Source organism: Sordaria macrospora, chromosome 1, assembly GCF_033870435.1.
Source record: "Sordaria macrospora chromosome 1, complete sequence".
NCBI lineage: Eukaryota > Fungi > Ascomycota > Sordariomycetes > Sordariales > Sordariaceae > Sordaria > Sordaria macrospora.
This window is the reverse complement of record NC_089371.1, coordinates 5,183,757-5,197,478: the sequence shown is the minus strand read 5'-3', so window position 1 is coordinate 5,197,478 and position 13,722 is coordinate 5,183,757. Positions and strand designations below refer to the sequence as shown.

General features: G+C 51.7%; 5 protein-coding genes across 5 annotated transcripts; all 5 read right to left on the bottom strand.

Annotated features, from left to right (window-relative positions):
- Nucleotides 1–156: 156 nt before the first annotated feature.
- SMAC4_01649 (uncharacterized protein) lies at nt 157–2,973 on the bottom strand. The gene is made up of 2 exons (XM_003352767.2): nt 2,308–2,973; nt 157–2,049 (listed from the first exon to the last, which is right to left on the bottom strand). The coding sequence occupies exon 2, from the start codon at nt 1,904–1,906 to the stop codon at nt 347–349; it is 1,560 nt and encodes a 519-aa protein (XP_003352815.1). The 5' UTR covers nt 1,907–2,049; nt 2,308–2,973; the 3' UTR covers nt 157–346.
- Nucleotides 2,974–4,393: 1,420 nt separating this feature from the next.
- On the bottom strand, nt 4,394–5,554 carry SMAC4_01650 (uncharacterized protein; the record flags this gene model as incomplete). Its single annotated transcript, XM_003352768.2, has 1 exon — nt 4,394–5,554. One exon carries the CDS (start codon nt 5,552–5,554, stop codon nt 4,394–4,396), a length of 1,161 nt encoding a protein of 386 aa, XP_003352816.2.
- A 592-nt stretch (nt 5,555–6,146) lies between these two features.
- Nucleotides 6,147–8,400, bottom strand: SMAC4_01651 (uncharacterized protein). The gene is made up of 3 exons (XM_003352769.2): nt 7,689–8,400; nt 6,599–7,612; nt 6,147–6,498 (listed from the first exon to the last, which is right to left on the bottom strand). The coding sequence occupies exons 1-2, from the start codon at nt 7,829–7,831 to the stop codon at nt 6,913–6,915; spliced, it is 843 nt and encodes a 280-aa protein (XP_003352817.1). The 5' UTR covers nt 7,832–8,400; the 3' UTR covers nt 6,147–6,498; nt 6,599–6,912.
- Nucleotides 8,401–8,694: 294 nt separating this feature from the next.
- On the bottom strand, nt 8,695–11,279 carry SMAC4_04652 (uncharacterized protein). The gene is made up of 4 exons (XM_003345373.2): nt 10,518–11,279; nt 9,998–10,449; nt 9,682–9,916; nt 8,695–9,597 (listed from the first exon to the last, which is right to left on the bottom strand). The coding sequence occupies exons 1-4, from the start codon at nt 10,694–10,696 to the stop codon at nt 9,468–9,470; spliced, it is 996 nt and encodes a 331-aa protein (XP_003345421.1). The 5' UTR covers nt 10,697–11,279; the 3' UTR covers nt 8,695–9,467.
- Nucleotides 11,280–11,328: 49 nt separating this feature from the next.
- On the bottom strand, nt 11,329–13,608 carry SMAC4_04651 (uncharacterized protein). The gene is made up of 2 exons (XM_003345372.2): nt 12,890–13,608; nt 11,329–12,832 (listed from the first exon to the last, which is right to left on the bottom strand). Exons 1-2 carry the CDS (start codon nt 13,410–13,412, stop codon nt 12,108–12,110), a joined length of 1,248 nt encoding a protein of 415 aa, XP_003345420.2. The 5' UTR covers nt 13,413–13,608; the 3' UTR covers nt 11,329–12,107.
- Between the last annotated feature and the right edge of the window lie 114 nt (nt 13,609–13,722).

Here is a 13,722-nt window from a genome sequence, read left to right as displayed (position 1 = left end):
CGCCAATTATTCGAAGAGTCAGACTTGGTGACTGTCTCCTAGTAAGCCGGAAAAAGTTGAGTCATCACAACCAACATGCATAGGGGCCCCTGTTTAACCATTACCGTCAGGCAACAGACGGGTATGGAATAATGATCACCAAGCAATAGATAGGTGAAAGTAATCATATTCATATTAATCACGAAATATCCCATATCAATGTTCTCAGGGTGGAGGACCCTGCCTGCACCCAAAATCTCGGAATATCACCGGAACGCCATCTACACCATCAACGACGCCTTCCAAAGACCGCTCCGACCTACGGAAAGCATGCTCAAAACATGGCTATACAAAAACATCCAACACTTCATGCGGCCGCCGAATATCCCGGCTCCAGCCGTCTCCCACCCGGTCGCTGTTCTGGCTGAGCTTCCCTGTCCAAACACACGTTTTCCATCTTCCTTGCTATCCGAACAATAGGCTCATCAATCGCTCTCATGAAGACATCAGCCGCCCACACGACAACGGGCCCAAGCACGCACAATCCCAAGAACCAGCCCGTCGTCTTTTGCGTCGTATTCTCCATGCCCGTCATCCCCTTGATCCCGTGCGCCTCAACAGCCACTTTGTAACCATCCTTTCCAAGTTCGCCCTGAGCAGGCACGAACTGGCTGCCCATAACGTAGTTCTGGAAGAGCCCTAGCACCGGTCCGTGGCAGATGTAGATCGCATAGCTGATGCGTCCACAGTACTGCGCCAGCGAACCCTCGAAAAGCCGTATGAGGAGCGGAAGTTCTCCGACAGCCCAGACGGTTCCTACGGCGCAAAGACCGAACCAGAACTTTTGCGGGGCGAGATGGTCCATTTTTGCGAACGGCATCGGCGTCTTTGCAAGGAACCACCTAATCCCCGGCGTCTTGTCCGCCTCGTGGTTAGGCCAACCGCCAACAAACAGTCCCAGGATAACCAGCCCGATACAAAAGATGGTCTTCAGCGTGGACAGGCTGACGAAACCGCCTCCCTGCCTAACCTCCCGATGACCATACTTGTTCAAATCATCATCCTCCTCCTCCTGCGCCACGCTCTCCCACTCCTTGCTTTGCTGCTCCCTCGCGCTCTTGAGCACATGCACCTCGGCGAGGAACAAGCCGGCCAGGAACTCAAACCCGGCCCACTTGCCGCAGCTGAGGCAGTACCCCATCAACCCGAGGACCGCCATCTGCCTGATGCGCAGCTTGGTGCGCGCCAGCATGAGGATCACCATAAACAGCAGCATCGAGTGGGCAAACTCGATCGGGATCGTCCACAGGTGGATGTCGTACCCGGGCATCATGTCCTTGTCCCAGGCCCACGGCCAGGTGATCTGCGTGAAGACGACGCGCTTCCAGGCCATCAGCTGCTCGGCCCACGTGTCGCGCGGGTTTCTTCCCGGGTAGAGGTCCAGCTGCTGCAGACACATGATCATGAAGGCTGAGGCCACGCAGGGGCCAAACAACCTAAAAGCTCGGCGGAAGGTGGACGATGAGAGCGCCGTGTAGCACTTGTCGAGGTCGCGGGCGTGGATGGATTTGATGGGTTTATAGGAGAGAACGAAGCCGGAGATGACGAAGAAGATATGCACCATTGGCCGGCCCGAGAAGATGATGCGTAAAAAGGGCAGCTGGATCCATCCTGTCGTGGCCGTTTCCGGGCGGTCCTTGTCGCCGACGCCGTAGGAGCGTGTTAGAGAGCGGTAGTTGTCTTCGGTGTAGTGGCAGAAGAAGACGAGCACGGAGGCTATTCCACGCAGGCCATCGAGGTACGAAGTTGGGTGTAATCGGGTTGCTTTCCTATGGTCGGAGAAGATGGCGTCGGCTATGAAACTCGGGATGAGAGCCCGGAGAAACGTGTCGGCCCATGATAATGGGTTTATTTGATGGCGGAGCATCGTTGTGTTATCGATAGTCGTATGTTGGTAGTGACAGTAGGTAAGTTGGTAGTATCACCTTAGTCGACTCAGATCCCTTTTGTCGACACGACGGGAAGGGGCATTGGTGAGTCTCTAATAACGAAAGTCAGAGGCAAGAGTAACTGCAATATTCGCTGTTAGCAGTGGATTCTTATTCTTTTTTTGAAAATGGCAAAAAGAGTAGAGGAGCATTGAGCATAGCCCACCGAACAGCAGAAAGCTGAGGATATAGTTGCGTGATGATGCAAGAGTGGATGAACTGCATATCTAAACAGCAAAGAAGCGAGGGAACCGTTGCCTGCCAACTCTGATCGTAACTAACTCCCGAAGTTTCATGATGTTCAAGATATTCATGCTCGAAATATGAAACGTGGACCTACCAATTAGTTTATCCTACCGCCAAAGAGTGTCTGATAGTCTGATGCTTGAGCGATGATCCTGCGCCTCGTCCACGACAACAGAGAGAGTGTGTCGAAAAGCAACAACAAAGCAACAACGAAGCAACAACCTGCAAAGACGATTCCCAACCCGCAAGACACTGGTGAAGAGTCAAAAGAAGCTGATGAATGAGTGACAGTTCCAGACAAGCTTGGAAAAAAAAAAGAGAGAACAAGAGCCAGAAAACAAAACGGTCTCGGGGTCGAGGAGGAGTCGTTCAAGCCCCACTGATCATCCAGGAACAGCAGAACGTCCCCATTTCAAGCCATCACCACCCCAGTCCCCCCTCAACATGCCGTGAGCAGGATATCCCCTGAAGGGAAGAAGGTCTTTGCTTTTCCTGGGAACGATCTGTGGTGGTGGTGGGCTGTGGGCAGGTGGGTTCATCCTCTTCTGTCTCTCTCCCATCTTGCCCCCCCATCATGAAACGGTTGCATGCTAACAGTGTTTCCTATCCCGTCGTTCGTCTCGGTCTCATCAACAGGGCGTCAAGACGTCGGGTCCCCCTATCTCGGGTCCCCTATCCTTTGCCTTCACCGGGTTCGTTCAACTTTTGAACGGTGATTTGCCCTTTGGAAGTTTTGATAGGCTGCCAAGGAAAGGAGGGGGGGGGGGCTGCAACCTTCTAAGCTGAGAAAAGAAACTGATCGTACCGACATACCTACACCACCGGCGTGGCGTCCTGTAAGTTATCGGTCCAATTTCGAACATCAATCACCTCTCTTGATGAGGCGAGTACTGTGTAGTGTATGTAGGCGTGTAACCACCAGACTGTGCCTAGCTGTCTCTGCCAACCCTTAGCTGGGCTGAGAGGGCTGTCATCAAGGAGGGTCTAGGTCTAGAGTCTAGAGGGACACTTCAAGTGACATCCAAAGGTTCAATGGAGTCGTAACGTCCCCCAGCGTCCCACTTCCCATCCGAGCCTTTCCGTTTAGAAACCCTTCGTTTGAAAAGGAGGACCAATCAGCCGATCGGGACCATCAGGTGTAAGAGCAATAGCCGAACGCGAGAACTATGTGTACTGCATAGTAGGAAATTACCCAGCAGGGGAAGAAGCGGAAAGGAAGGAAGCTCTAGAAGATCCTGGGAATGGGCAAAGCCTGGCAAGGGAACGGAGAGGTCAGGTCCTAAATTATCACCTACAATATCCAGGGGTTGACGATCAGTAGTGTATGTGTAGCGCCTGGCTGATGGTTGGGTCCCGTCTGTGCGGGGCAATAGTGTAAGTAGCCCCCTCGTAATATGGCGGTCCAGACTGCTCTCAGAAAGAACAAGCTTTTTGGTGTTCGACTTGGCTCCCGTGAGCGCGAAGCTTATTACCCCAGAACTTGATGCGTAGTGTAGAGAGCAAGGGTTGTTGAAATTTAATGTAAACCAGAATGTCTTGCCTAAGTTGGTAGAGGTACACAGGTAAGGCACCTATCGTTCCGAATAGTGTAGATCGGAAGGAACCCAACAACGGGTCGGTCCCTATGCTGCTTTGGGAACTCTCGGTTCGAGGCAGGGCTTCGGACACTAAGCACATCTACACTACACTACCGAGCTATGTTGAGGTCTAGGCCTTACAAGCGTCCACCGCTACGTCAAGGAAGCTCGTGAAAATCGCATTGGAAGAGCAGGTTACCCGGTGGGGGAACTTCGCTGTTACGGATGTAGCGAGCAGTAACCAGTCATTCAGTTCTTTCTCTTCTTCGACTGAGAGTTGTCAAGTTTTCAAATTGTTGATCAGTGGAAACCAGGGGTGAAGAGGTCAGCGAGCTTTGTGTTATCCCCCTGAGCCTGAGCAAGGGGAAATGAAATTGTTATTGTTAGTAGCGCTAACTCTAGGCAGCTGAATACAGGCCCAGTCCTGTTAGCAAAACGATCTTGGTGACCTCCCGCGTCGACACAATGGTGCTTTTCTCCCGCTTCATGTCGTCTTCTTCTCTCGCACCATCAATCCATCTCGGATTCATCTCCGAAACACGCACACTGCCACCGCCAAAAACGACTCTCGTCGAATATCTGATCTGAACAAAATCCACACTTTCAAAAGCCAGCATACAACGGCCAAACCATCATAGGATAAGAGATCTTACCAAACACCTGCTCCAAATTGAACGGATCATACGATGTCTGCGCGCACATGACCGAAACCTTTTGATTCCCTCGTTCTTCGTCTCTTTCACCACAGCTGTTATTGCTGTTTTTGTTATTGTCGTTGTTAAGTAGCTCCTCCAACAACCGACACCACCCAACCTTCTCGTCGTTCGTCATATACCACCGTCCCCTTTTGATTTCCACATCCAAGCTCCTCAGGCTTCTCAGCTTCACCAGACCACGGAAGATCCAAGCGAAGGAAGATGATGATGACAGCTCTTCTTCTGGTTCATCAACCCCGTCGTCAGCGTCAAGCGCAAGCGCCGCCGCAAAAGAACAACCCTTGATCAGATCTTTGTCTTTGCAGTCGATGCATAACCTCATTCCGCGGAGTCCCGCTCCCCAGTAGGCGGTGGAACATAGTAGCTCTTCCCAGACTTCTTTTGCCTTCTTTTTGCTTTTTATGTCGTCCGAGGAGGAGGAGGAGGAGAGGTCCAGCTCGATCCTCACATATCGCATGCTCTGGCGTTGCCAGTCTGCACATAGCCGATCGTCAAGAAAGTCCCGCGCTGCTTGGACGCTGCTGTCGACGTCGTGCCACGATGAGAAAACGAATTCGTTCTCGTGGAAGGGGGTGGTGCGGGCTTCGTAGTAGATCTGGCGACAGGCTAGTAGAAGGGCGGTTGGGATGTAGTTCATCGGACGGTGCGCGGATAGGAGTTTGCGAGTGGGAGGACGACTAGTGGTGTTGCTATCGTCTGAAGTTTGTTGTTCGTAGGGTGGTGAACTGGGCTTGCTAGTAATGGCTTTTGGCGTAACAGGCTTGAGGACGTGACGGCCGCTGCCTTGAGTCAGATACCATAGTGGCAGCTTGGAATGCCGAACGCTGTGTGAGCCGTAGACGTAGTCATAAATTCGTAGCCGGATCTCGACGGCCAGGTCCATGAAGCCGATCCTTCGCCTATCCTCATTCACTCGGGCGACAGCCTTGATTGTGTGCCTCAGGGACTCGGGCTGCTTGGAAAATGTCATGATTCCGCTCTTCGGAGAGACACCCAGCGTCGGCAATGAAGCCATTCCAGTATAACCAAATTCACAGCTCGGCGCCATTGCATCTCACTGTGATATCGCTGCGACTCCTCAGCAGGACGTTGTCGAGTCTCGAAGTATTGGTGATAAGCTCAGTCTGTAGACGGCTTCCTGTAACAAAGAACACAGAGTGATTCAAAAACTAAACAAGGAAAGGCAAATTCAAACTTCCAGCTAACTAACCACCACTTATAACAGATGAATAAAGTATCGTCTGAAGAAATGCGCAAGAAACCTTCAACCAAACCTGCGATGGGGCGGCGGTTAGGTCAAGTTTGGCAAACATCTTCATCACGACCACGGCTCCAACCTGGCTTACATGCGTTGGTCACGCTTTCCATTGGCTTTGGTAGCTCAGCATGGCCCGCAAACAGCATGCGAGCCTGCCCAAAACAACACAAAGAGCTGAATTTCGAGTCCCAAACTGGCCGTGGTGGCGTGCGTGTTGGGCTAACACGGTACACCATGTTGTCAAGCCAAGAGCAATGACAGATGCCATCACCATCTTAGGTGCTGTTGGTGCTGGCCTTTATGGAGGTGGGTTCCAGTCAGCAAGCATATTGTGTGATCAAATGGCCGAGCACAGACACTATTGAAAAACGCCCAAGTCAATATGAATCCATTGCACCGTAGAGCACAATGCTTTTCCTAAAGTAAGCTAGGCTGACAGTTATAGCTAACCTCCTGGGTTGGCTCTTCTGAATGTTTCTCCAGCCTGATAGCCATGAAACCGGAGCCGGCAGGTTGGGATGAGTTCAGGCCTCTTTCAAAGCTCATTCGAAGTGTCGTCTGTCTCTGATCAAAACGTGTCAACCAAATTGCTCCAATAAGCGGTTTAGGGAATTCCAGCTTATTTCTGCAGCCCCAAACAGAGTCCTCAATGAGACCGTTTCCCGGCATGTGATAGGCGGGTTGCACCAAGCGGCGCTGTTGGATGTGATCGGGTCACAGATGGCACAGTCAGACTGTAGGGAACGCTGTCATCGTCAGCTACCCGCGCGAGAGCTGTTGCAGTGGGTGCGGGGGAGTTGGCGGCTGCTACCAATCAACAACACCATGACCCACCATCACCATGTTGGAGGTGTCTTTCCGGACTTGGATGCTACCAAGCAACTGGACAAGAACATAGCACCTTCTGGGCCATACCATGATTTTAAAGGCAGAAGCAAAATCTGTCTCAAAACCAGCTCATGAACCATGTCCAAAAGCCTCAAAAATGGTGCGCTCAGCAACCGAGGCTTCTTCCAAAACATGTCCCTGAGACGTATCCCAGGTATTGACTGTGTTGCCCCCAGCTCATCGAAGATAGCGAATCGCAGAGATTGCTGTTGGTGTTTCCTGGATCATGCGCGGAGCTGGCTTGAGAATGTCTTGTTCGCTCATTGCGCGGGAGCTGGACGTCCCCTAGGCTTCTCTCTCTTGCGAATAGCCTCCAGGTCAACATTCTTCACCTTCATATTGCCCCTCGAAGCCATCCAGAGGACATGCTCTGGGTGGAACAGGTTGGCCGCGTTGACTTTGTCGACCCCAGCAGCTGCAAGCGGCTTGTTCTCATCATCATCCTCGTCCTCGTCCTCGTCTTCCTCTTCTTCGCTGTCTTCCTCCTCCAGCGATCGCTTCAGACCGGTACGAACATTCTCAATACCCATTTCGCGCTCGGCGATCGTGTAGGGCTCGTTCGCTTGGTTCATGAGGTAGTCCCTGATACTGTCCATGCTGACCTGGAACATGTCGACCCACTGTTCGTTAAACGGATCCGAAGGTGCGTCCTCTTCTTCGTCTCGGTAGTCGTCGTCGTCCTCGTCGTAGCCGTTGGTCTTCTGTTGGGAGCTGGCCAGTTTGCTCGGATCCAGACCGGAAGCCCTTGCCACGCTACGCGCATCTTCGACCCAGCTCTCGACTTCCGGCTCAAGTTTCTTTCGCAGTAGTTGTAGGAGGATGTGTTCCTGGGTGCGACCAGGGAAGTTTGTTGACGGGTGGACGACGATGCGCTGAAATAACTCGGAGTTCTCGTCGGCGAGTTTCTGAATGGTTTCGAGACTCTTTTGAAGGATGGCTGCTGAAGCGGTGAGGGAGTCTCTGCGGAAGAACAGATCGATATGAGCAAGTGGTCGACCTCGAGAGAAGAGGATGGGGTAAGCGAGCGACGACTTACTGGCTAGGGAGAGGCTGGCTTCTCTGGATATCATTAAACAGACTGTTTAGACTGTGAGTGAGCTGGTGGAATCGGTTTCGCAGAACCTCGAGCTGCTTGAACTCATCGGGAGCTAGGCGGAGGGAGTCTTTGCCGTCGGCCATGTTGAACGAGTGGCTTGTGGGATACTGCGAGAAGACGGTGTCGCGCTTGGATTCCAGAGGGAAAGATCTTCGTGATTCTTTTCTTCTGAAAAAGAGGAATGACTCGCTATGCTGGCGCAGTGGTGTCTTGGAGATGGGGGCTCGGGTCGTAGACGTAAACAGGATTGAAAGTAAACAGATCGACGCGTGAAAGGTTCAAAATTCCATCAACAACAGCGAAGAGGGGAGCTGCAAGTGACGTTGGACGTTTTGGCGTAGCCCCACTGTAGCCCCACTATACGATCGCTAACAAAGCTGCACGAACTCAGTAAAGCGAACCCCGACCTTGGCAGGCACGGCAGGGTCCAGAATCCCATAGCAGATGCTTGATATTGATTCCGTTCTTGTCTCAATTTCCCCCGTCACTCACCGCTGGTGGCTTACAACCCATGAAGAGAGAGAACAAATCAGCCAAAGGAAGAGAACCTAACTGAGGATGGCGGCTGGAAGAACCGGCAAGAGCAAAGACCAGATGACGAGATCGAAGAAGCTCCTAAAACTTCGTAGCTTCCGGATCAGTCCAGAGCCGCAGCCAGCAGAAAGGTACGACGGGACGTAGAGGTACCTTCCTTTCATGCTTCCTTCTTTCCTTCCATCCCATCCACCTCTCCTGTTCTGCCCCTCACCCAACGAACCCCCTTCCGTCACATGGAAGTCGTCTTGGGGCACATAGTGCACCTTTTTGGGTTTAACGTATCACCCGATTTGCGGGTGAAATTCCCGCAGAACCTCTGTTCAAGCCCGACTCAGGGGGGGGGGGGGGGGGGGGGGGGGGGGGGGGGGGGGGGGGGGCAACTTAAACTTTGTTCAAGTCTCATGATAAGGAAATATTGAATGAAGACCCAACTTCGAATTCCGGACCGCGCAACCCTTCTTTTCTCTTTTTTCCGCTTCGTTTTTCCGTAAATTCTCTGGCCAGATTCTGCTGATAGTCGTCTTTCTGTCTGTGTGATATGATACTTCCTTCCGCACGGGAAGATGATGTTCTCTCAGAGAATTCAGGATAGCTGGCAGCTTGTTACATATTTGCAGATATATGACATTAGTTTGGTGAGGGTATCGAAGGAGTATCATGTTCTGTTCGGTTTTTGAGTGTTTACTCTAGATCCTAACTTGACACCGGCACATATTGCCATCCACCTCATACCGTGCCCATTTCATGTTTGCGGCCAGTCAAGACGATAGATACAGAAAAGAGTAACCGTAAACGAGCGTAAAGAACCGAAAGTCTTGGAAAACCTCACGTTCTGTTCTCGTCTCATTCTTCGTTTTCCATATAGTTCTGCCCAGGTACTGTACATACTTGTAGAACACCAACTCATACTTCGTTGTCAGAATCCGGTCCGATACTAACCGCCTTACTTCTCTTCCTTGCTCGAAACTCGAAAATTGCAACCTGACATTTTGGTGATAACCGAAAACAGACCTTTCCCCAAACGCCGTATGGTATAAAAGAAGGAGTAACATCGTGTCCGACCAAAAAACAGAGATGAACAGAATGATCTTTGAAAATAACAACCGCCAGTTGTGAAATGGGAAAAGCTAAAATAATGTGTCACAAACAACAAATAAATGAAGAAGGAGAACAGTAAAAAGATCACGATTTCGAGTCCTTTTCGCTGCCGGAGCTTTGTTGAGTGTCGTGTTGTGTGTCATGTTGAATGTCCTGTTGGGTATCGTGTTGAGTGTCATGTTGAGTGTCCTGTTGGGTATCATGTTGAGTGCTACTAATACGAGTTAGTCACAAATATGATCCTCTAGAGACCCCCTTGGCGCAGGGGCTTTGTGAGTAGTAGCGGAAGAAGACTTACGAAGAAGCAACCGAAAGATCATCAACGTGATTACACAACGCTACAAACAAGTCAAAGAAGAGATCACTCCCGCCGTGGAACATCTCCAGTTGCATGGTGCCGCTGCGCTTGAACGTGTTGCGGCCGCGGATGATGAGCGCGAGGTAATGAGCTCGGAGCTTGGAGTCAGTGTCAGGGGTGTTGGCGTAGGCGTATCTGGCAGAGGTCAGGATTGTGCTGGCCATTATTCCGCACTCTGCAGTGATATGGGTCAGTTCGACTGTAAACATGATGACAAAATGACACTAGCAAGCAATGATAAATGCAATGGACTTACGAAGACCTTGCTTCCTCAATGCAATCCTCTTCAGCTCTTCCAGCCCATACTTCTCTCCAGCGCAGTAGATCACCGTATCCTTCAACACCTCGCCATCCACCGAGTGATGATAGATGGTAGGAGCCTCCCGTCCACCACCGCCACCACGGCCGCCGTTCCTCCGTGCTGTTGCTGCTACTGGTAACTCCTCCAATTCCCACGTGTTCTGATTCATATCGTGAACGAGGCGGGGATGGTAGTCGCCTTTGTAGAGGTACTCGAGCACCGAGGCAAAGATCTCGGGTTCCTCGTTGGGAAGCAATATCCGCTTGGTTTCGCCACCGGAAAATTGAGTGTCGAGGACGTTCTTGAAGAAAGGAGAAGCGGATAGCACGTTTTCGTGGGCGGCGAAGATGCGACATTCTTGGCCAACTACGAGGGTGACGATCGGTGAGATGGGGTTGGGATTACTACTAAAAAGAAGCGTATCAGAGCAAGGTTCAAGCGAGTTGTACATGACTTCAAAGTCAAAATCTCCTACTCTGCACGAGCCACGGTTCCGGGAACGGTCGTCGCATTAGGACGACGCTGACGGGAATCATGGCGACGCTTGGAGATGCCCGCTTCTTTGGCGAAGGACAAGGACGAGTTCGATCTGACTAGTCTTGGAGGCTTAGAACCACTCCTGCTTTGGGGAACATCGAGGCGTCGAGAGGACATCGTGAGACGATAGCTATCGATCGCTTAATCTCCTTGTTCCAATGGTGCTGTTTCGAAGCGAAGGTGACTATCAGGCAACCGTTTGCATCGGTCCGAAGATAGTAGGGCAGCATGTGTCGGCGAGGACACGGGCGGGAACGTGATGATTGAGGGGCAAATGATCAACAAGGACTTGATCGTATCGGTCGGATGGTGAGAACTGGCAAATGGTACTCATCTACCCACCGAAAGTGCCGAGTGAGAATCTGAAACCTGCACAGAGAAAGGATGAAAAGCCTCGTTGATAATCGGTGGGCAATACATCCTTATATGAACGCGCTGCGCATTTTCGGACGCTTGGTCGTTTCCGTTTGTGAACTAGGCTCCAACCAGTCTTGAGTGGTACGTTGAACCTTGATGAGCAGATGGTGTGGTAGGCTTGGCTGCCGGAGTATCGTTCACACCATCCAACGTGATTTGACGCGTTAAGTGTTCCGAGGGGGTCTCGGCGGGAAACGGGATATGCGCACGAGGTCACCTGATGGCGCGCTAGTCCATTTCGAGGTCACTGACATGGGGGTCGATATCGTCGGCCTCCCTCCTCTTTCCTTTTCTATGGTTGAAACTGGTCCGGAATGGGATCGATGGATCATGGATGATATGCAAGGGCGAAGAGAGAACCAGGGTAGTGAGCGGGAGGTGGGATGGTGGCAGTCACATACAAACGGCGATCAGAGGGAAAGAACATTGGAATGGATCGTTAATTGGCGTGGAGTTTTACGCCTGAGACAATCTGACCCGTAGCTTCCAAGGTTGTGGTGTTTCCCCAGCTCTTTCGGTGTGGCCTGGGGCAATATGATGGCTTTCAACCATTCACAAGCTCACAAGACCGGCTTCATTGGACTTGGCATGATCTGATGCCTGGTAATGGACCGATATAATCGAACAGGACGGAAAGCTACCTCAATCTCGCCGTCAGATTCGGCCATTGAAGCGGCTCCTTCGAGCTCATATTCCTTTTGAGGTTGCCCGTAGGGTACGCACCTCTCCTGTCGACTCTCGTCATGATTCCGGATCCCACCCACTCAATAGCTCCGAAACGAGAGCCTCATTTTTTTTGTTGCAACCATCCATGTCCTACGGCAGGCAATGTCTTTGTACCACCCCAGCATCAGAACCCTGCGCTTCTGTGATGTGATGCAAGGACGATGTCGGTCTCAGATTTCCTCGTCTTGGTGTCATCTCACAGTGATAATGGCCGACCTCTTCATTTGCTGTCTCTCATCATGCTGCTCACTCACTCTGTCTCTTTGGCTCGGCCGCTCCCATGTTTGTCCATGGTACCTTCCGCGGCCATGGATGAGCAATTGTGCGGCCCATGTTGGTCAGACCAGTGTGGATTTCTGCCGCTACGCGATTGATGCCTGCAGTTTCAGCCGCCATCCAATGCTTGCTTCGTCAGTCGCACAATGCCAAGGGCAGCCAGCCTCTTTCCTTCAACCCTCATAATGGCATCGCTGTGAAACGCCGCCGGAGACTTGACCCGTTCAACCGGCAAGCCTAAGTCCTGACATCTATCGAGCAGCCGCTCGGCATGTTCTGGGGGAACGAGCTCGTCTCTCTCGGCCTCAAGGATGAAAATGTTTGGTGGTCGGCTTCCCCTTTGCTTTGCCGTGCTGGCAATGGTTCCCAGGTTTGCCCAGCTATCCAAATGGTTGCGCAAAAACGGCCAAAGGTGCTTGTACGGGAGCCACTTTTGAGGGTATAGTGTCTCCAACATGGTCCTGACCGACAGGAACGGAGTCTCGAGGAGTAAGCCCCGGACTGGAATATTTGCTGGTATTCTGCCTGTCGCAGCGAGGTTGGTAGCCACACTGCAACCGATACTTTGTCCCCAAAGCAGCAGAATGGGTACAGGAGCCTCGCTCTCTAATCCATACAGATGTTCATGATGCTGGGAGATCCAACGCGCACCCGCTTCGGCATCAAGCTTCAGACCATCCTCCGAGGGTCGGCCCCGGGACGTCCAGTATCCCCTGTAACTCAGGCAAACAAAGGTTATTTGTAAAGGTGCTAGATCCGGATTGTGGCTGTCATTGACATTTCGAAGCACCCATGACAAATCCGGCAGTCGCGGTGGTATTGATGCAGCGTTTCCTGGATAATCATATCAGCTCTGAATTTCGGACAACGCGTCCGTATGAGAATACTAACCTTGAAAATAGAGGACATATATATGGGCCTTCGCAGCCTTGTTGTCTGTAGGGGACTTGCCCTTTTGCATTGGGACGGTTGTAACGGCCATGGCTAGGTCCGTCCCGTCCGCGGCTCGGGTCCTCTCATCCGCCCACTTGATTCCACCGCAGTGGTTATCATAGTTGTCAATGAGCTCCCATCGTGAATTAGGAGGGAATCCGGGCATGTATATGATCTTGTTCTGGAACACAACCAGCATCATACACTTCCACACGTATAAAGCCACCAGAAGCCCCACGAACACAACTGGCGGCATCAGCGCCGTCGGGATGTGAATAAATCTCGTGTTGCGGCTGTTACCATCAACGGAAAACATGCATGGCTTGCCTGCCAGGGGAACAATCAAAGACCTGACAGTAGTCACACCAAGTCGTGAACTTCTGATGTAGGTGCTACCACTACGACAGCTCGGAAGTGAAGATATTGGATGCAGTCGTCCCAACCGAGCCCTTGAGGCGGACGCGAGACAGCGTGAAGCCATTGGGGGAAAACGTGCGAGACAATGGCACTTGTCTCACCCGAGCAATCTGCAGGATTTCACGCAGCTCGTTTTCATTGCTTAATCTCGTGTTCAACTGCCACTTGTCGATTGCTCTTGAAGCCTCCTGCAAGGTGTTCTGCACATGCACGTCCACAACCTCAACTGTCTTTCTCAAAGTCGGAGATTGTTGGCCAGGTTTTGGTGGCGCACTTGAGAGTTCCAAACAATGAAGCGAGTCCAGACAAAACCGCGCCGTTTGGCGGTCTGCAATTCGTACGAAATGCCTCGATAATTTACCGTATGAACCTTG